At 34.2% G+C, this 23,214-nt stretch overlaps 1 protein-coding gene across 4 annotated transcripts in view; it reads left to right on the top strand.

Annotated features, from left to right (window-relative positions):
• The window catches only part of GRIA4 (glutamate ionotropic receptor AMPA type subunit 4), a 413,519-nt gene that overhangs the window by 385,394 nt on the left and 4,911 nt on the right, over positions 1-23,214 (top strand). For 2 of the 4 annotated variants that reach the window (XR_002831674.1, XM_006098831.3), the window contains 2 exons: positions 18,094-18,208; positions 20,493-20,627. Coding sequence is in view for 3 of the 4 variants with exons in the window: in XM_006098831.3 (XP_006098893.2) it covers positions 18,094-18,208; positions 20,493-20,627 (250 nt within the window). In the remaining variant the exon portion in view is untranslated. Of the gene's footprint in view, positions 1-11,958; positions 12,074-18,093; positions 18,209-20,492; positions 20,741-23,214 lie in introns of all 4 variants that reach the window. The other 2 variants (XM_006098833.3, XM_006098832.3) reach the window with 2 other exon arrangements.

Here is a 23,214-nt window from a genome sequence, read left to right as displayed (position 1 = left end):
AAACCCGTACTTAACTCTGGTGCCGTGTCACATATAGAAATTTTTTGATATTTGCAACCATAGTAAAACAAAAACTTATATTTTTGATATTTATTTTATATATTTAAATGCCATTTAACAAAGAAAAATCAACCAAGAAAATGAGTTTGCGTGTCACCTCTGGCACGCGTGTCATAGGTTCGCCATCACTGGCTTACAGAGTATCTAGCCAGAAAGGACAGAAGTTGCCAATTTACTGGTGTGGGGGAATACATGAGCCCAATCTTAACAGACTTCACAGGAAAAATAAAAGTTCTCTTAGAGAGCCATAGGAGGGGTGAATTAATAGTTTAACTGCACAGGAAATGGTACTGACAGGAAGCAGAGGTATCCTAGTACTGTGGGCAAGAGCACTGGACCAGAAGGCAGAAGACCCGGTCTCAGCTGGGCTTTGGTGAGCAAGTCACCTAACTTTCATTAGACCAGTGACCACATCGGTAAGAGGAGAAAGCTGAACACAACCTCTAAGGCATGTTTTGACTCAAAAATTCTAGGATTCTAGTTCTTTAAAGCAATTACTGAAAGTTTCTAAGAATCAACAAAGGATGGAAAACAGGAACATGACCTATGGCCCGTGGAATGGTGTAGAATTCTGGAAATCATATAAAGAGAATAAGGAGCATGGTTCTAGGAGATGAAGGAATCCAGGCCGGGGTGCGGGGCGGGGGCGGGGGGCAGTCCACACAGCAGCTGGCTGTCCAGGTTAGGCATCTTGTGAAAGGTCTAGTACTGCTCACAGTCACTGAGTGTAACAGTGTATTTTTGAAATTTTACTTTAGAATAATAATCACAAGTTTTAAAGTGAATGCACTTTACAATCCAGGTAGCTGTGGTCTTGTCTTGAAACAAAGCCCTCTTTTGTATAATTTGATCACAGATAATGACAATCACAACAAACTGGTTTGGGATTGAGATTTTATCCATAGTATCTCAAACATCACCCCAAGGCCACCACAAATAAAACAAAATTTACATTATTTAATATAAATGATTTCTATTTTCTCAATATTATGTAAACACAACTAAAAGTATTTTTGACAGTTTTTATTTTTAATTTTTATTGTATTGATTTAACACAGTTCTTTAAAAAGCCCCACCCATGATGTGCTTGCAGAATGATCACAAATTGGGGCTAGTACCTGTGAAGTTCCTTTCTGGCAAATTACAATGATAACTCTTCTCTATTATGATTGTGGGACTATCATGGGTCAGAGAAATTCTTTTTTCACCATACTGTTGTCTGTGTCTCTGAGGTTGTTATTTATTTATTTATTTATTTATTTATTTATTTATTTATTTATTTTTGCTTAATCCCTTCACCTTTTTCACCCAGCCCCACAAACCTTCTCCCCTCTGACAGCTGTCAGTATGTTCTCTATGAATCTATTTCAATTTTGTTTAGTTTATTTTGTTCATTAGATTCCACATATGAGTGAAATCATATGGTATTTGTCTTTCTCTGAATGGCTTAGTTAATGTACCATAATACTCTCCAGTTTCATCTATGCTGTTGCAAAGGGTAAGATTTCCTTCTTTTTTTACTTCTGAGTAGTATTCCATTGTGTAAAGTGACCACAGGTTTTTTATGTTTTTTTGTTTTGTTTTTTTATCCACTCATCCATTGATAAACACTTGGTTGCTTCCAAATCTTGGCTATTGTAAATAATGCTGCAATGAACATAAGGGTGCATATATACTTTCTTTCAAATTAGTGTTTTGGGTGTCTTTGGATATATTCACAGAAGTGGAATCACTGGGTCATAAGGCAGTTCCATTTTTAATTTTTTGAGGTAACTCCATACTGCTTTCCACAGTGGCTGCACCAGTCTGCATTCCCACCAACAGTGCACAAGGTTTCCCTTTTCTCCACATCCTCGTCTATACTTGTTGATTTACTGATAGCCATTCTGATAAGTGTGAGGTGATATCTCATTGTGGTTTTAATTTACATCACTCTGATGATTATGCCTATTGGCCATCTTTATGTCCTCTTTGAAGAAGTGTCTATTTAGGTCCTTTGCCCCATTTTTAATTGGATTGTTTGGCGGGGGGAGGGGGCAGATTGTTTTGTTTTGTTTTTAGTGTTGAGTTGTATAAGTTTTTTTTTTAATTTTGGATATTAACCCTTAACCAAATGCAACATTGGTGAATATGTTCTTCCATTTAGAGTGTTATCATTCCATTTTGTTAATGGTTTCCTTTGCTGATTTAGGTAGTCCTGTTTGTTTGTTTGTTTGTTTGTTTGTTTGTTTTCTTTGTTTCCCTTGCCTGAGGAGACATATATGAAAAAATATTGCTACCAGAAATGTCTGAGATTTTACTGCCTATGTTTTCCTCTATATTTTTAAGGTTTTGAGTCTTACATTTAAGTCTTTGATTTATTTTAAGTTTTTTCTTGTGTACACTGTAAGAAGGTGGTCTAGTTTCATTTTTTGCATTTATCTCTTCAATTTTCCCAACACCATTTATTGAATAGACTATCTTTACCCCCTTATTAATTGACTATAAAGATGTGAGTTTATTTTTCTGCCAACTATTCTATTCCATTAATCTATATGTCTGTTTTTATGCCAGTATCATGCAATTTTGATTACTATGGCCTCATAGTATAGTTGGATATCAGATAGCACGATCCTTCTTTCTCAAGATTCAGAGTCTGTTGTGGCCCCATATATATTTTTGGAATATTTGTTCTAGCTCTGTGAAATACGCCTTTAGTTTCTTGATGGGAATTGTGTTCAATCTGTAGATTGCTCTGGGTAATATGGACATTTAAATGATGTTCATTCTTCCTTTACATGAACACAGTACATGCTTCCACTTATTTGTACCATCCTCAGTTTCTTTCTATAGTGTCTTATAATTTTCTGAGTATAGGTCCTTTATATCCTTGGTTACATTTATTCCTGGGTTTTGGGGGGTTTTTTGAAGTACTTGTTATTGGGATTGTTTTTCTTAGTTTCCCTTTCTGATAGTTCATTATTGGTGTATAAAAATGCAATTAATTTATGGATATTTATTTTGTACCCTGTACATTATTGAATTCATTTATCAGTTCTAGTAATTTTTGGTGGAATTTTTAGGGTTCTCTATGTATGGTATCATGTCATCTGCAAATAATGACAGTTTTACTTCTTCCTTTCTAATTTGAATGACTTTTATCTCTTCTTTTTGTCTAAATGCTGTGGTTAGGAGTTCCAGGAGTTCATAAGAGTGGTGAAAGCAATATCCCTGTCTTATTCCCAACTGTAAGGAAAACACTTATAGATTTAACCATTGAGTATGATGTTGGCTGTGGGTTTGTCATACATGGCCTTTATTATGTTGAGATATGTTCCATCTATTCCCACTTTGTCAAGTGTTTCATTATAAATGGATGCTATATTTTATCCAATACTTTTTCTTTTTCTGCATCTATTGATATGATCATGTGGTTTTTAGCCTTCATTTTGTTTATGTAGCATATCACATTTATTGTTTTGTGGGTATTGTACCAAACTTGCATCCCCATAATAAATCCCACTTGGTCATGTTGTATGATCTTTTTAATGTATTGCTGGATCCAGTTTTCTAATGTTCTATTGAGGTTTTTAGCATCAATATTCATCAGAGATATTAGCCTATAATTTTCTTTCTTTGTAGTATCTTTATGTGATTTTGGAATTAGGATAATATTAGCCTTGTAAAATTAGCTTGGGAGTCTCCCCTCTAGAATTTTTTGGAATAGTTTGAGAAGGATAGATGTTAGTTCATCTTTGAATGTTTGGTAAAATTCACCTGTGAAACCATCCAGTCCAGGACTTTTGTTTATTGGAAAGTTTTTTTAATTATTATTTTTTAGCACTGCTTCAATTTCATTAGTTGTAATCTGTCTATTCAGATTCTCTGATTCTTCCTGATTGAGTTTTGGCAGATTGTATGTTTCTGAGAATTTATCTAGTTCATAGATAAATTGTTGACATATAGTTGTTCGTAGTGTTTTCTTATAATCCCTTGTATTTCTTTGGTGTCAGTTGTTACTTCTCTTTCATTTCTTATTTTATTTATTTGGGTCCTCTTTTTTTTTATGAGTCTGGTTAAGGGTTTGTCAATCTTGTTTATCTTTTCAAAGAACCAGTTCTTGGTTTCATTGAACATTTGTATTTTTTTTGCATTGTTTTTTTAAGACCCTATTTTGTTTATTTCTGGCATTGTTTGTTGTTCTTTTACATGTTTTTTTTTAAGTGTAAAGTTAGATTGCTTTTTTTTCTTGTTTCTTGAAATATGTGTATATTGCTATGAATTTCTCTCTTAAGACTGCTTTCTCTGTATCCCATAGATTTGGGGTTGTTGTGTTCTCATTTTCATTTATTTCAAGGCATCTTTTGATTTCTTTCTTGATCTGATTCCTAACCCATTCACTGTTTAGTAACACGTTAGCCTCCATGTCTTTGGTGTGTTTTTCAGTTTTGTTTCTTGTGATATATTTCTAGTTTCATACCATATGGTTAGAGAGAATGTTTGATATTATTTCAATCTTCTTAAATTTATTAAGACTTGTTTTGTGTCCTAACATATGGTCTAGCCTAGAAAATGTCCCATGTGCACTTGAAAATAATATATATTCTCCTACTTTGGAGTGAAATGCTTTGAAGATATCAATTAAATCTATCTGTTCTAGTTTGTCATTTAAGGACATTGTTTCCTTGTTGATTTTCTGTCTGGAAGATCTATCCATTGATATCAATGTAAAAATATTTTTATTTCTCTTGCCTTTAAAAGATATACCTGAAAATAGTCATTAATTGATTTTAAAATAACTGTTATTAGAATCTAGAACAGCTATTTCTTTGTGTCCATGATTACCCTACCAAAGTCTGTGAATCCCCTGACATTGTATGCTAGTCTGTGTGTTTTTTAAGTTTGTACACTTTTTTTTTCTGAGACAATATCCATTGGTTTCATTGACTTCTAAAATATGTCCATTACTCAAAGGAGGATAGTCTACTCTGTGACCCAAAATTGACAAAATCATGAAACTAAACGGCATAAAATATTTGTTAAATGAAAAGACACACTCAACACTAAAAATATAATTAAATTTTTCATTTGTCAAAATCTCTAGCTGGGCTCAAACTAAAGTACTGGCAGATATCCTTGCAAAAATCACAATGTTCCTTCAAAGAATCACATTTTTCAGACCTAGTTCTCAAATAGAAATTAGTCATGCAAATTCTAAAGAACACACAATTTAGAGACAATGTTTGGAATCTAACCCAGTATCTACTTAATTTGTTCAGTTCTCATTGATTCACCTGGTTGGTGTATGAAACACAAAAGTCTCTATACACTAACTTAATTGTCTATATGTCTTATCAAAGAGGTTTTCAAAATATCATTATACATCATGTTGGATCTCAATTGTCTTTCAACATTAAAAAAAAGTTTCCTCCTAATTTAGATACTAAATTATTGATCAGTAGTGCCATTTAGGCAAATCTTGCCAATGCATAAGCAAACTAGAGTGAAAACTTAGTATCTTTTCTAGAAACTTTTGCATAGCAATTTAGTTCTAATTCTGCTTTTGGAAATTAGTGCACAAATCCAATGAAACTAAGAGTCTTGTGCTTGTTCACTGGAAGGGATGATTTGGGAAGAAAAATAATAAGACAGCTACAAGGTAAATGGAAAACTTAGTGAAGCATTGATAATGCTAAGAACTGGTTACTCTCCCAGGCCTGATAGAGGGTGAACTCTAATACCTTTCCTTAGCAGATATATTTGGTTTTTAACTCCTTATTATTCAATAGCCTATTGATTTGTATTTAATTTTTATATTTTCTTGATTGATATAACAGTTCTTTTTCTCAGTGACTTATTTATTTCATACAAAGTTCTTCACTTTGTTGTAAATAATCAGTTTTTCTGCTAATTTCCTCCATCCACCTTTATTTGGGGGGGACATGTGATTTTTCTCCTCCCTACCTATATCATGTTATATGAGACAGACTTTTATGTGACAATACTGACAACACAGCCTCATTTAAATAACAAAATGAGTAGTCTGTGCAGTTTTTTATTATTTATTTTTTATGAAATTACTATTTTCTTATTAGTATAGTCCTGAAAAAGTTTCTGCATATATTTCACTGCTGCATAACAAAGTTTAAATCAAATGAGTTTTCCAATCAGGAATTTTAGTTTGACTTCAAAAATAGGGTACAGTAAATATGTAGAAGATCTTTAAAAAGATTCATTGAAATACACTTTTTTCTTAGAATCTCTAGCATAGTTGCCAGGCATGGAATCTCTTTTTCTAAAAGCAGAGATGTATACTTTTTTTTTTTAATGGCCCACTTAGCAGGACTCAAGTCTATTGCCAATCACAATCATTTAATTCAGCTTTAGCGGGGGAAACTCACCTTCTCTATGTAACCATGTGTAAAACAGCAAGTCTTCTCTCCAGGCCACTGAGAGTTCTATTAACCTCCTGCAGATCCTATCTGATTGGGCAGCCTCCTAATTGGTGCATTACTCACACTTCTCTGCCTGACTTGTTCCCCTCAAATAAGGTAGAACTTTGGTAGAAACCAAATTCAACACATGTCCTCCAGCCTGTGACTAGAAACAGAAACACAAGTGGATCAAAGCAAACCATATCATCAGGAACAATGAATGTTTTTCTGAGATTGTTAAGAATAATTCCTAAATTCTAGCTCTTCCTCAGTTTTTTGACCCAAAATAAAATATATATTTTGGTTTGCATAAAAACAATTGTATTAGTCATTATATTATAAAATAACTGAGAGGGTTTTTGTTTTTTAGTGATTATTATAGTATCACTTCTTATTGTAAAAAAAATGTTGAGTGGGTGGAGAAACTTAAAGACCAAAATGCAATCCAAATTAATTATAATTCCTCCATAGCTATAGTTTTCCATTAATATATATAATATTTTATTCACATATTAAAATCACAATGAATATACAAATTTATTTCTTTTTCACTTATACTATAGCAGTGATGGCGAACCTTTTGAGCTCGGCATGTCAGCATTTTGAAAAACCCTAACTTAATTCTGGTGTCGTGTCACATATAGAAATTTTTTGATATTTGCAACCATAGTAAAACAAAGATTTATATTTTTGATATTTATTTTATATATTTAAATGCCATTTAACAAAGAAAAATCAACCAAAAAAATGAGTTCGCGTGTCACCTCTGACATGCGTGTCATAGGTTTGCCATCACTGTACTATAAGCATTTTTCTCTTGTTTTTAAAAGCTTTTAATAGTTGTATAGCATTCAGTCATAAGGGTCATTGGTGCTCATCAATACTACCACCTGGGGAGCTCTATAAAAAATGTCGAAACACTGCTCCCAATTCAGAAGAATTTGATTGGGCATGGTTTGGCCTGAGCATCTGTATTTGTAATAAGTGGTTCTAATACTCATTTCAAGATTGAGGACCACTATTATGCACCAAAATCTAATTAATTCTCTCCTTCTGTTGGGTATGTCAATTGTTTGCAATGTTTTGCCATATAAATGTATAATGCCTACGTTACTTTATCAACATCATTCACTAATTTTTTAGGATTGATTCCTCAAAGGGGAATTATTATCAATGATCACCAAGGATAAGAACTGTTTTTAACCTTTTATTGTATAAGGTCATATTATTTCTTTCCAATTTTAATTGGAAGACACCCATCTTATTAAATTATTGATTTATTGAACATTATATTTACTTTTATCTTTTCCAACATAAATGGCAAAAAAATGAATTTTCATTGTTTTAATTTACATTAATTTAATTCCAAGTAAGGTTGGATTATTTTTATATGTTTTGTATTTCTTCTTGTGTGAATTATCTACCAATGTCCTTTGCTGATTTTAAAGGATTTTCTTTTTTTTATACAATTTCTTGTTATTCACACAATTTTTAAGTATTTAGAAATATATTAAGATTCATTGGGGACTATGAAAAAAACTTAGCATCATTCAGGGAAATATTCTGGATATTTTAGTACCTGATATTTAAATGTTATAGACTTTACTATGAAAAGAACACTCCAATTAGGACAGCACAGGCCTAAAACTGAGGGGACTTTCTCATGTTTATTTAACTAATGGATTCTTTCTTATAAGGATAAAAAAGCACTAGCAAAATTAAACAGTAGTTTAAACAGCTAAACTGGATTAGGTCCATACATTATTGACATCCTTACCAGCAATGAAATGTTAATATTGTTAAGTAAAATGTAACTTAATTTGTTTTAACCAGACTCAACATAGTATTGCAAATTATTTATTCTACAAACTATACATGCCCTACATATTCTGTGTGCAAACATTGACTAAATCTAGGGCTTTTGTATCAGTCCTTTACAATAATATATTTACAAATCCTGGAAATCATAAAAATACTTTACCAAACTTAAACTTTTAAAATGCTTTCTATCTACTTCTGTAGACATTTTATCAAGTATAAACTTTAAAACCTCACCAACATAAAAATTGCACTCTAATAAATATGATCTAGAAGTAAATATAATGATTAAGGCCTAAAGTAAGCATAAAAGCATGATCACATCTATAGACTTTAGTATTAAGTTACTCTGAAAAGGTAGAGAGTAAGAGGTAAATATTTTAGCCTGACTTAAGCATGCCTATAATAAGAATATCTTACTTTGCACTAATTAATTTACTCAAAATCAAAAAGTGGAAAAAGTTAGGTCTATTAGATCCCATCCAAAAACTTTCATTATATGTGATATTTCAATCAGATTTTTGGTAACAAAAATGGGATCCAATGAGATATGGATTTTAATGATCCCAAATTCAATTGAAGAAAATTTTAGGACTAAAAATCCTTCAAAGTTTTCCAGAGGCCTGGAATTTGTCCAGGTGAGCATATTCTTTCCACCCCTGAATCAAATTTTCCATCACCTCAGAACTATGGGAAAAGTTAAATAGGGTTGTTGTTTTTTAACCTAGAACTCTCCTAAGGCATAAAAGACAAAGGCAAGTAAGTGACCTAGGTCTTCCTTCAATCTATAAAAGTCATTGTCAATACACCTGGCCTCTTAAATGTGGCTTAAACATCCAGCAATAATGTGGGCACTTGTTTTTTCCTCTCTTCAAATATTAATTGAAAACAATATGTTTCAATTGATTTTACTCTGGAAACACTGCATTTAATAGAATAAAAGGAATAATTAATGTAAGAAAGAACCCATAATATTTTTCTTTTATCTCTTATCAGCTTAGCAGATCACTATTACAGCTTCTCTGATGCTTAGTGAGGAGAACTTCTTCCCTTCTTTTCAATATGTTTCTGAAAACTATGTATGAAATTCATGAAAGGGATTCCAACCGAATGAGAACATGTGCTGCAGGGATCTGCCTTCTATGTCCCTCATTTACCTGACCCCTTACAGCTGCCTTAATCTTGCTTAGAATTACTCCTTCAGAGTTCCTGTTCCTTTTTGCTTGGGTAAAGAACACTTTTTAAAATTTATTCTAGCAAACTGAATGAAATAACTTTATATATATTGTAAAGTCATTTGCTGATTCTTATCATTAATAACATGTCAAAGCAATGCATTCCATAAAATAGAACACATGTTCAAATGATGCTTACATATGTGGTTTATGCTGCAGTTAATAGCAATTTTAAGAGGCTGTTAGACCTAAACTGTATAAAGAAAATTGTAGAAAACAGGCAGTTTTAACAAGCAAGGAAATCTTGAAACCCTGAAGACTATCTCTAAATATTAATTACAAAATGCCTTCTATACACCACTAAAGAAAAATTAATTTTACATATGATAGGATAAGGTGGACTTGACTGAGGGACCACATGTTTCTGGAAGGAAAACATGTGAATGAATTGTGAACTGGGCAGTGAGTTATTTATTGGTCAAGTATATTATATTAAACAACTATAGATACATATACACACATATGTGGATAGCAGTGTGAAACTAAACTGTTTTTACATGGCCTATTAGATGACATAAGAATTACAGTTCTTAGACTAATTTTGTAGGAAGCTTATTCCAAACAATTTTCTCAATGTAAAGCTCTTTTTCCTTATCCATTCCTTTATTTTGTTTTTTTGTTTTGTTTTCTATTGTGCTGTGAAACTGTCTTTGGATATGGCTAATAACCCTGTTAAATAACCCTCTCATGAAATGACTTTAGTTTTTCAAAGGAATGGTCTAAACCAACACATAAAATCATTGGGATGTCACTTTATTTTTTTTTAAATCTAATATGAATATTTAAGGCTAAAAAAGGTGGATCATAAAAACAATTTTCTCCAAAAAAAAATAGCAGTTAGGTTTAAATCAGTGAAAGACAAATTTAGTTTCTTGTGGACACAAAATAAAACAACTTATTTGCAGCATTTTAAAAACAAAACAGATGTCTCTATCATCATTGAATATTCAGCCTACATTTCAGTCTGGTCTTTCTGGTGATTAAACTGAAAACCTGATATTGTTTACTTTAAGAAGCATATTAATTTTTTCACACCACCAATGTGGCACTTACTTGGGAATGTGAGAAAGCTAATTATTTAATTAACATTTAGTAAATGGCAGTCTAACCCTTAAAAACAGTTAACACTCTCAAGGTGTGGTTTGCTCTCCAGGTGGATCAGACCATCATAACATGAACATCATGGAAAGCGAGCATCAATTACCTGAAATATTACAAACACATTTTAAGAGAACAAACACTTTAATAGGCCAATTCATAGTGAAACAAGCAACACTTTTTATTTGTCAACTGAATGATCAGTTTCAAGTGCTACTCATTAATATGGGGTTGTTTGGTTTTATTTTATTAATTCATTTGGCATTAAGTGACCACCAAACTCAGTATTTATCAAATAGCCTAGCACAAACTATGCCCATATTCTCTCAGTATCTAAGCCATTCTCTAGATTTAACAGAAATTACATTAAGGGCTGGGAAAACCTCTTGAAAGAGAGAGCTTATTTAAAAACTGTAACTTGAAAGCAAGAAAGGAACCAAATGCATGGGAAGAAAGAGCCTATGAAACTTTTTCATAAATCCTTTTAGAGAATAATAAGGTATGCTACCTCTATTCCCCCGTAGAGATTAGCATGGAGAAAATCTAATGTAGAGTGGTGTGTTTTTTCCATGTCCACATCATATGCAGCATGACCTTTAGAGTTTAGTAACTTAATTTAAACAGTCAAATTGGCTTTGAACTTCTAAATAGCATCCAATGCCTTTAAGAATCAATACAAGATTTTTTTTAAATAAAAGAATCAATACAAGATTCAAATATAACAGCTTTTTCACTAAAAGCTGCTATTACCTTTCTCTTGACTTCCAGCCCAAAAACTAAACCAAACATGGAAATCCTAGATTCTGAGACCAGCTAAATCAAGCAAACAAACCAAACTCCCACAAATAGAAGAGGAGTAACAAGTCATACTCTGTTGTCAGGAAATCAGTACACAAAAATTAGTGGCTATTTGTTGGTTTGTTTATTCCATTATGCTCTTCCTTCTGGGAATGAATTTTCATTTCAGTCTCTTTTAGATCATTGACATTCTCAGCAAAGGAATTCAAGACACAATTCTTTCTCAATTACTAGTAAATTCAAGTTATTACCGTTTTGAAAAACAATCCATGTAACGGTTGATGATGATGATGATGTCGGTTATTTGACAATAAATGAACTGTGAAAGTGAACAGCACTAAAGACCACATGTTTAATACAGTTTGGAAGTAGTTACAATTGCCTTTGGTTTGAACTGATGGAAGGGGCTGTGGAATGGCAAAATGAGAGGTTTATTTAGCGTCTGGGAGAAGCTTATAAAAGAGCTTAAGTCCTCGTTCCTTCTAACATCTTAACAGCTGTGCAGTTTCTTACAAAATATGTTTTATCGTTTCAAGAAATGCTGTTAACCTCGCAGTTTTAAAACTGAATGAACAAGGCCTCTTGGACAAATTGAAAAACAAATGGTGGTACGACAAAGGAGAATGTGGCAGCGGGGGAGGTGACTCCAAGGTTAGCCTCGATGTCACCAAAAGCGGGTAAACAGTATGTAAAGTAATAGGTGCATCTGCTGGGAGACTCACAGTGTGGATCTGCTAATACCATCAGCATTGCTAGTCAAGCCCTTCACAACTGAAGTATGCAATTACTGTCAAAGCAAAAATATTTGCCAACGTTACCTATGTGGGAACACACTAACAAACCGAATTAAAATAGTCACTGGAAATCTCTGGCTCTGAAGCAGTTGAAATCAAATATTATAGTTCTATACACTGTGGTTTGGGGAGGCAGGAGGGGATACTGGTTTTTGGAAGAACGATTTGGCGAAGAGAAGAGAGGGTATATCTTTCTTGTTCACCAGAAGTTCTACGCAATGTTTTTAAGTAATAGCAGTAACTCCACCTAAATCTATGTACTTACCAGGAAATCGTGTCTCTGTCTAAACCCCACAGGCTTCCAATAAGTAATAAGTTAAATTATAAATCAGAGATAGCCATGTGAACCAGAAATGTTTGGCTTCCCATAAATGGATCAAACTACAAAATGAGCAGACTCTACACACAAGACCAGTTCAGCTTATTTTCCCTGCCTCCATGGCATATGTCAGCTTTCTAAAATAATGCTTTATTAAATTTCTAAACAGTGTCTAAAGAAAAAATAGGTGTACAATTAACAGAATATACTACCTAGTGTCCCAGAACCCTTCTTCACTATGTATAGACTTAAAGAAAACGGTCCAGAGACGGGACTCTTCTGACTGAATTTCCTTTTCTTACATTCCTACACTTGGTATATAATAATATTGGAAATTTAGAAGTATACAGTCTTGCCTGCCTTTTAAAATCTACAGAATTGCCCAAAATAAGAAGTCCTGCTTCTCTTCAGGTTCCTGATTGGACTCTAAATCTTCTCACTCAGCCACCCAACCCACAAAAAGATGCTGTTTTTAGTGAGTATCTGTCAGATGGCTGATAACTTCACCCTCTTTCAATGCCGCAAACTTGCCCCTCACTCCCAATCTGAAGAGCCCTTCGAATCCAGCTCACTTGTACATCCCCATCTAATAACCAGCCCTTCTGCGGGTTACCATATGAATATTCTGGCCACAGAGGGAGGCATGAAAGAGAGAGAAACAACAGAATTGCGTGGACCCAATCCTGGTCATCCATCTCCTTATCCCGAGAGAGAATCTGAGTTCCTGGAAAACAGAGCAGAGAACTGCCAGAGAGAGGGCTTAGGGCTTCCTTTGGGATGGGCCCCCTTCAGGGCATCTCCATCTGAGGCACCAGCCATGTTTTCTTAAGGAGCATTAATTCTTTTTACATTTTGGAGCTCTAACTTGCCTAGAATGTTCTGACAGTTTCCATACAATATATATGTACATATACATGTATAGTGTCCCCCAAAAATGTATACATACTTTGTAGATTCTATTACTTTTTGAAAATGAAATGTATTTTAATAAATACTGCCTTTATAATTAATCAAAGTGTGTATACATTTTTGGGGACACAGAGAGAGAGAGAGAATTACTCCAGTTTACACTAATAATCTATTGCTTCTTGCAGATTAGAAATGTATGAAAGTATGTTCTCATAGCTCCAAAGAAAATAAAAACAATCATATTCTATTCCATTAGAGAAATTTTATTTGCGAAATTTATTTTTTTATCACAAATAGAAAAGAAGTGTAACACTGCTTATCAGATAAAATTTTCCAAAAAAAAAAGAATGAAGTCCTATTTTAGTATACATTAAACTCTTTCCAGAAAAAAATGAAATAAGCAAGCAGAAGCAGAAATGTACACATAATAAAAAAATCTATGTAACAAAACCATTTTAATTTATTTAAACAAGGTTGGACAACTCAGTTGGATTTTAATCTGTTTGCATCCAACACATAGTTTGGTACATAATGGACACAAAGTAAATATTTGTTGTATAAAGAAATAAATCTGAATCTAACCTTGTAATTTTCAAAAATCAAACTGCTTGTTCTCATAGGTATTCAGTACATTATTTCCAATAAACATGAACTACAAAATGGTATTCTAAAACATTATTTCAAATCTTAACAAGTAATTTTCTAAATTGTTATGAAAAATTAACCTAAAATGTTCCCCCAAAATGAAATTGCATTATGTCCTATTTTCCCTCAGTTTTGTTTTCATACTAAAAAACATTCCTGGTAGGTTGTATATTGACATAATATTTATCATCAAGAGAATAGGCGCTTGCAATCTAAATGTTAATAATGCCCAACTCTGAATTTGTAACAAAAGGTGATATTTATGAGTCTGCTTGACCTCACTTAGTTCAAAGTAAATTACCAAGAGCAGTTGTTGCTTTTTCATTTTTGTTTTGTACCTTCATCAGGTGACTGATTTTCTTTTTAGACTTACCTTGTGCCTCCCATTTAGCCTAATCTTCCTCAAAAGTGGCAAAATGAGGAGCAAGAGTGCTGACTTGGAGACTGAAGGTAGATCCGGAGCCTTTGCTGAGTGTAAATCCAGACAGAGGAGCCAAGGAAATGCTGTAGGGAAAACTCACACTCAGGGGTCTCAGCCCAAGCACGCGGAAATCGGTGTTACCTTCCCAGTTCCGAATCTCGGTAGGAGAAAACTACAGGGGACCATGGGAAGCTGTCCCCCACACAAATACGTTCCCAGGAAGAGACAATTGAGGATTGCAATCAGGGAGAATATGTCCAGCCTTCTATACAGCAGAAAATTATGAAACCTCTGATTTAACTGGGTCATGGAACCAGTATCTGTGGGGGGAAAGAGAATTACCCACTATTTTTTCCTTCAAGGAACTTATGATTTAATATAACCAACAACTGAACTATTAGTCACTGTGGCCACTTCCAGTCACATTCTTTGGCTGCAAAATAATTAGCATCACCATTTTGCTGCTCGACATTCCCAGAGCATGAAGTTCTGAGCAGGCATACACATCTTGGGAATAAACTAACAGGGGACCAATTTAAGAATATCATTGCAATCTCTAAAACTTATTTCCCCCTTTGATTAATCTGGTGTGGTTTAGCCTGAGCACAAACCGTATGCAGAAATTTATGCCAATTCTTAGTGGTTATTTAACCCTGGTTCTAGATGGAAATTTTAGGAAATGCCTGTAATCATCCACTAAAACTATTGATTTTTTTCTGTTTTATACTTTCCTTTCCTTCTATGTCTATCAAAATAGGCACACTCATGGATGAGGATGTTCCTTTAAAAATCATTTTGTAAACAACAAATATTGTGTCCTTCAGGAATTAAATTAGATCACATAATACCCAGTTTTTAATTTAGCCCTTTGAAAAATACAGCCCATTTTTGACTTTAAAATAGTTTATACTTATAAATGGCCTACTTCCCTTCACCACAGCCATGGAAACCAATGCAAGAATAAAGGGATTATTATGGAAAATATGAATTCATAAGTAGGCGGGAAAAGGTTGTGGTAAACAAAAACCACTAAGCCTTAGTGACTAAGGGAAGCTAACCCTTGGAGAAGGGCTATCCCAGTTATGAATTACTTGCTAAGTGCCGTACATTTCACCAGTTGACCATTCAGTTTGATTAATAGTAAGTATCTTATATTCACAATCCCAATCTTACCTCTAAAACCACACTACTGGAGCGAATAGAGAAGGGACAAAGAGGCAAGGGAAAAATGAAGGGGGTAGGGAAAATTAAGACTTTAAGAAGGGAGAGAGATGGCCTAAGGCAGTCTTTATCTGATCCTCAATTTTGCCTTCAACCTTCCCTTCTAGAAGAAATTTGGAAACTTCATTTTCTTTCTCTTTTCAGCATTGTCCTCCTCCTCCCGTTCTACCCTTTTTAAGAAGTGTAATATGGGGTAATATAATGTACCTACGCAGGTTTCAAAAGGCTTTGGCAAGCTGGCCTGGGAATCTCAAGCCTCTCATAGTGTCAATTAAAGGAAAAAGCTTGTTTCGATTAAAAATAATTTGAATGTAGCCATGTTATAGAGCACTTACTCTCAGTGGATATCCTGGTAAATACTGTTTTACACAGATGAATGAAACGTGGCTTTTGTTTTCAAGGAGTTCACAATTCACCAACCAACCTGACATGTAGTTTTGTAATAGTCGCTTCATCAAGAGAAGTGAGGGGAAAGTGTGGAGGGGGAGGGGAGCTTGTATCTTGTATAGATAGCCCCTAGGTTGGGGCTAAATTAACCAAGCAACCCAGGTAACCTAACCCTCACCCCACCTCATCCCTCCTCACCCCAAATTCAGCTTTTAGTAGAAAGTGTTAAATCATGCTTATGTTAGGCTTTAATCCAAAAAACAATATTCTAGGAAGGTGGCAAATGCATATTACTTCTTAAATGGAACAATGAACCTTGTAAGATCTTATAACATTCATACAAAAATTAAATTGTATTCAGAAATCAGATAAACAAAAAGAAAAACATATTTTAGAAACATTTTTGAGAACCAACAGGACAAAACAAATGGGTTTTGGTTTAACTGTTAACCAGAGTCCTCAATTAACCAGAAACCCCATTTCCTGAGTCTCCCATTGTTAATGCTTTTAATTGCACAGCTAAGAAGTCAGACTATTACAAATCCGATTCCTCTGCTTCCTAGTTGTGTGAATAGATGCGTTAACCTCTCTGTGCCTTGGTTCCTCACTTGTAAAATGCAGATGATAATAGTAATTAAGTATGTAAAATGCTTTTAACAATGCCTGGTACATAGTAAGTACTCCGCAAATGTTTAGCTATCATTATCATTATAAATAAATTACCTAGTTTTGTAGGTAGGTTTATGGAATTCATCTACTGATAACCAGAGAAATGCAGGCTGTGTTTCTCTGAATGCACTCAACATGAAGATACGGCCAGACAAAATGATTGTGGCAACCTTAGAAATGTCAAGAAGAATACAAGTCTCTCTCTGAATGTTTATAAAATGAAAACACACACACACACACACACATACACACACACACACACACCAAAAAATAAAGAACAATAACAAAAGATGCTAGGAGTTACTGCTTCCCATCCATTTTTACCCTTTATTTTGTATACACAGAGGTTAACATGGGAATGAAAACAGAAAGAATTCTTAGCTTCGTTGGAACATTGGTGATGACTGACGACTGACCCTTTCCTCCTTGAGACTCCTTTTAAAACATTTAGTATTGAAGGACTCCGAGAGAGTAGAAAAGAAAAATGGGATTTTACAGGACAGGGAGTTTGTTTATTGATCAAAATCTTGTTTACCCCTAACCTATCAGGGATTTATTGGTAAGAATTAGTAAAGTACACTATAGTCACTTACCTTTGTACTTAAAGTAAATTAATGGGGCAGACACAACATGGATGAAAATTGCTTCTGGTGATACTATGTAAGATAAATACTAAAGTTCAGAAGGAAAACATCAGCATGGGCTTATACTTCACAATAATGATTCGCATATTTGTGTTTATAAGAACCTGCATGAGGTGGCCCTAGTAACAATTGAATTGCCCACCTCTTTCAGTTTGGTCCTGGATGAGAGAGACGGAGGACTCCGTGTAATGATGGACGCGGTAGACATCCTTCTACAGCACAAACTAAGATCTAGCTGATCATATGCACGTGAGAGATGAAACCAGGCCTAGCTAGCTTCTATTTAAGTCTGCCTGTCACCTGCAACCACTTCCATTAATTCTGGAAAGAGACAAAAAGGAGCTCTGAATTTTGAATGACTCCCATATCCGTGCGGGGAAATTAGAAATGCTCAAGAAACCCAACCCAGGCCAATAGTTTTGGATTCACAGTAATTGCATACATTTTATTTAAAGACCCTCCCTAGCAGTATGTGCCTGTTACCTAAAGCGATGGAGCAGGCCCCAGTTTTATGTCTGATTCTAAACCTGGGCCGACGGTACAAGACATAGCGCCTACTGTGGCCTCTGCTCTGTCACTTTGCCATGCGATTCTAATGTAGTTTTACTTGAATAACATAAAATAACATATATAATGTTATTTATGTTATTTTCCACGTGAAGAACTCCTGTAAACCTTGCCGTTTTGAAACTCAGTGAGGCAGGCGTCTTAGACAAGCTGAAAAACAAATGGTGGTACGATAAAGGTGAATGTGGACCCAAGGACTCTGGAAGCAAGGTCAGTCGCTGCAGCTCGGGGCCTCCTCTTGTGTTCACAAAGCAGTAAACGGGAGCAATTGTCAAAAAACAAAAAAGCATATGGGCACAGTAAAAACTAAACATTTCTCTCTACACTGCCTAAATTCGAAGTTAATGTCAAATTTCAGCCACAGGGACATTCCTTCTAGAAAACTGCAACCTGCTCCCCAATACTAAGGCTTTTAAGTAAATTTAAATTAACTACAAAAAACATACGATATTAAAAACTCCTTAGATTATTCTCAACTTACGTACCACTAATAAAAGTAGTGCTTTTGAGGTTAAGTTTTTTTTATTGTCTTGGAGGCAAAGACCATGAAATATATTATTTCAAGAAGAGATGTATTCCCAAAACAAACAAACAAAAAATGGGAAATTGATCAGTAGTCATTCAGAAAAAGATTTTAAATATTATATCTTATTCAGAAGTTCAGTCTTTTGTGACTATATTGCCGACCATTCCACTTTAGTTTGAAGAGGCCCTTTTATATTTTTGTGCTGACAGATCAACAGAGTGAATCTTTCAATTCTATTCCATCAAAATGGTTTAAATAAATCAATGTTTATGGATGATAGCCTCAAGTTCTAAGATCTTTTGTTCATAAATTCCTTTTAAAATATTGCAGGATCCTATCATCCTGATTCTGTTGAAAATAGAAACATTTGTATTTTAATTCCAAAGGGGAAAAAATGTAACAACCTACCAGTGAATCTAATAGAATCTAATAGAATGTAGTAACAGTGCCTGAAAGCCATAGTTGAGGATTCTTAGAATCTTCTTTTATTATTTTACTATATCTCTTTTTAGAAAGAAAAAAATAGAAGATAGATGATAGATAGATAGATAGATAGATAGATAGATAGATAGATAGATGATAGATAGAAGATAGATAGATGATAGAGAATTCTAAGTCTAACCAAGTGACCAGCTTAGAAAGGAGAGCCTCAATTAATTTAACAAAGACAAAGTAATGTTAATTGATCCCTTTCTAGGGCTTATCCCTAGGTTTTAATCACTTTTGTCTGCCTTAAAACCAGAGTGGAATGAGATAAATTTGGCCAATAATGAAATAGCTATCTCAAATCCTATGGCAAGCATAAATGCTTTAGTGATTTCTTAAAAATGAAGTTACCCTAAACTTTTGATTCAATCAGTTGATATCATGGCTAAGTAGACAGTGTACATAGTACATCTTTGGAATTAAACCATCTCCTTAATAAAATGATTTAAGTGTCTAAATCACATTTTGCATAAAGAATACTGCCGAGAAGATGATGGCCAGAGGGTGTCCTTCAGATAGTCTACCCAAAATACGTTTCAATTAATGTTATGTATAATGTGCATATTTACAATTTATAAAAAAGTTCTGAATTCTTGTTATAATTTTAATATCTTTCAAGCATATGCTTGACTATATCTGAATTTATTATATATACTAAGGCTCTGGAGAATAATATGTCTAAAATAGTAATTGATGAAGCATTTTTAAGTGGAAATGAAGTTATTTTTAAATCAATAAAAATAGTTATATCAGTTTTTCCATACATAATTTATTTCTCAATTGACCATAGTAATTTGTGTATTTTTAAAAAGTTAGCTTTTCAAAAAGTCACCTGTGATATGTATACATATATATAATTATTCCTAAATAGTAGATAGAATGTAAAAGTGATACTTTGCATAAGATTTCCCACAGATGTGACTGAAAAAACAAATGTGTACCCTAGCACATTATCTGTATATATTTTATAAAGTAATGATGAACAAATTGTGAAACTGATAGCTTAAAAAAAGCTTAGTTCCTTAATTAGGAAATGTGACGTAGGATTTATTCAAGAGCTATCCCAAACATTAAAAGTATGTTTTAATGGCAGGAAAACCAAAACCCCTTTCCATGTAACTGTATTTTAAATATGTCATTCTCAAACTTAATAATAAGCCCACTTCTGCCACCCTTTGCAAATATATAAATGCTTATTATGATTAAGTATAGTGGTTTTCATTGCATAGTTAATAATGATAAAATGTTTAAGATTTTATTGAATGTAATTATATCCAATTTATTGGTAATCATCATAATTTCACTTGAGAGCTATAAGCTTTATTTTTAAATTTGTAAACCTACATCAATGATTTATACATGTAAATAATGTCGGGTTAAATTAAGCATTTATGCTAATTAGCTGTTTGGATTTCATGTGTTCTTTTACCTTCCGGATGTGACATTTCCACACTTAACTGAAGTGTGTTTATCCTCCCACAGGACAAGACGAGTGCCTTGAGCCTGAGCAACGTAGCAGGCGTCTTCTACATTCTGGTCGGCGGACTGGGCTTGGCAATGCTGGTGGCTTTGATAGAGTTCTGTTACAAGTCCAGGGCAGAAGCGAAGAGAATGAAGGTGGCAAAGAGTGCACAGACTTTTAACCCAACTTCCTCGCAGAATACCCAGAATTTAGCAACCTATAGAGAAGGTTACAACGTATATGGAACCGAAAGTATTAAAATTTAGGGGTAGGACTTAGGGCCTACTACAGTGAGTGGGTGATGCATCCTGTCAATGCAGTGTTGTGACTGTCTGTCCCGTGGTGGTATCGCTTGCTTCTCATTAGAGCTTTATATTTTCTAAAACTTCAGTGCAAAGTGGTTTGGTTTTCTTTGGCTGCAGATGTACTGTTCGAATCTTTATGTTGCCAATAGATATCTGCATTGAGAGGGTCCGAAAGGCAAAAACAAACCAGCAGAATTGCTCTGTGAAACGATCCAAACAGTATATTCTACCTAAAATTTGAGAGAAATTGGAAATTAGATCTGGGGTTTCTTTGTACATAGACTAGGCTAATCTTCTCTGGAACAAGTTTTAAAATAAGTGTTAACAAAATAAGCATAAAACCTAATTCAAATGACCAAAGCTTCGACAGCTGCCGAATAAGGTTTTCTGAGAAAAAATATATGTAACAGCTCCAAGGCAGGGAGTCAACGCTCAACAAATTTTAGCTCCTATTCTAGTTTGTTTTACACTCGCCATATTGTGTATTTTTAAAGAGTAAAACCTAACTGTTTGCTCATCTGACAGTAGTCCTTGAGCCAGACCTTGAGGCAGGAGTCATCAGGATATTGAGCACAATTCACGTTTATTACATGAAATTCAGCTTTTATGTTCGCAATATCACTAAGGTGAGCAGCCATTTTAGGCAATTTAGCAGTTTCTCCATTAAAGATATCAGTAATATATGTGTTTCTTAGGAGGAACACAGTAAAAGATAAGAATTGTCATGAGTTATTATGGATTTTTTATTTCAATTGCTTTTAAGTAAGCCAGCTCAGCCCCACTTACTCATATGCTCTCATCATGCCACAATAAAAAAAATTGTAGGTATTCAATGAAATATAGGAAATGGAGGTCATTTTTAAAGACTCTAAATGTCCACTATGTTTTTCCTCTAATGGTTGCAAGTGGTTTTAAAATAAGATCTAAAAGCCCTTGTTATTGCTCTTCCTAAAATCAGGTCTCTAAAACTCATTTTCTAAAATTATATATAATAGCCAACTGAATAGGCTGCTCATTCTGATTAAAATGATAAATGAGCCTTTAAACCCATAAAAGACATCCCATGCTTGATGTCAAAAACCTAATATAATTTTTATAGTAAGATGTATCTGAGCCCTACCAGGTTTAGCTCAGTGAATAGAGCATTGGCCCACAGACTGAAGGGTCCTGGGTTCCATTCCAGTCAAGGGCACACACCTTGGATGCAGACTGGATCCCTGGCCCTGGTCAGAGCGCATGCAGGAGGCAACCAATCAATGTGTCTCTCACATCCATGTTTCTCTCTCTCTCTGGCCCTCCCCCTCCCTTCCACTCTCTCTAAAAATCAATGGAAAAATATCCTCAGGTGAGGATAACAAAACAAAACAAAAAAGATGTACATCTGAGATTATGCCAGGTAAATGTGCTTGACTATAAGATTTATTTATTCATATGAAAGCTATTGAAATATTTGTATCTCAATATCTAATTGCTTTTATCTACAATCTGGAAATCAATGACTAGATATAACTACACATGGGTAAGCCCAATTTTGTGGAAAAGAATTAAGAACAAAACCCTCAGTTCACTAAGATCAGAATGTTTTCAGCACGTTTTCTAATAGCAAAACAGCAAGCTAGAATGATATCAAAAGTCTGGGCCATTATAATTCTTTCATCTTAATATTTACAGAATTGAGAAGAAATTTTCTCAAACTGAGAAAAAGAATACCTGAAAGTTTTCAGAGCCAATTATTTAGACTTCGTTCTGAGATGAATTTTATAACCAGTTTATTAAAACTGAGTTTTCTTTGGCACAGCAAAAGCATTCCAACCATCAGCAAGGTCCAAAGGCAGAGAAGCAAGCAAAGAAAAAAGAATATTAGAAAATTCTAGGGCCATAGCTAATTTGGCTCTGTGGATAGAGCATTGGCCTGTGGACTGTAGGGTTCCAGGTTCAATTTCAGTCAAGGGCATGTATCTCGGTTGCAGCCTCGGATCCCATCCCTGGTTGGGGTGCATGCGGCAGGCAACCAATAGATGTGTCTCTCTCACATGGATGTTTCTCTCTCTTTGTCTCTCAGCCTCCTTTACACTCTCTAAATATAAATGGGAAAATATCCTCGGGTGAGGATTAACAAAAAAAGCAAAACGAAAATTCTAGAAAGAAATACTCACGGGTGCCAATTAATTAGAAAGTTCTGGGAAGGTGTAAAAAAGAGATATAAATTCCCAGGTTATGTACATACAATTTACATGTAATAATGTTTTTAGGTCAGAACCTGGCATTGCAGGTCATCACATGAATAGCCTTTAGAGCTGGGGTTGAACTTTTAAGACAATAAATTTCATATAAAAATAAAGCATTCATATTCATATGACTTTTCAAAAGACTTAATAGAACTCAGGGTAAATGAAATGATCTGCACTTATAGAGAAGCCTTAAAAGTAAGTTGTTT

The sequence above is a fragment of the Myotis lucifugus genome, unplaced genomic scaffold (assembly GCF_000147115.1).
Source record: "Myotis lucifugus unplaced genomic scaffold, Myoluc2.0 scaffold_248, whole genome shotgun sequence".
Lineage (NCBI taxonomy): Eukaryota > Metazoa > Chordata > Mammalia > Chiroptera > Vespertilionidae > Myotis > Myotis lucifugus.
Note: the sequence above shows the minus strand (reverse complement) of the source record. Positions and strands in the feature narration are given on the sequence as shown.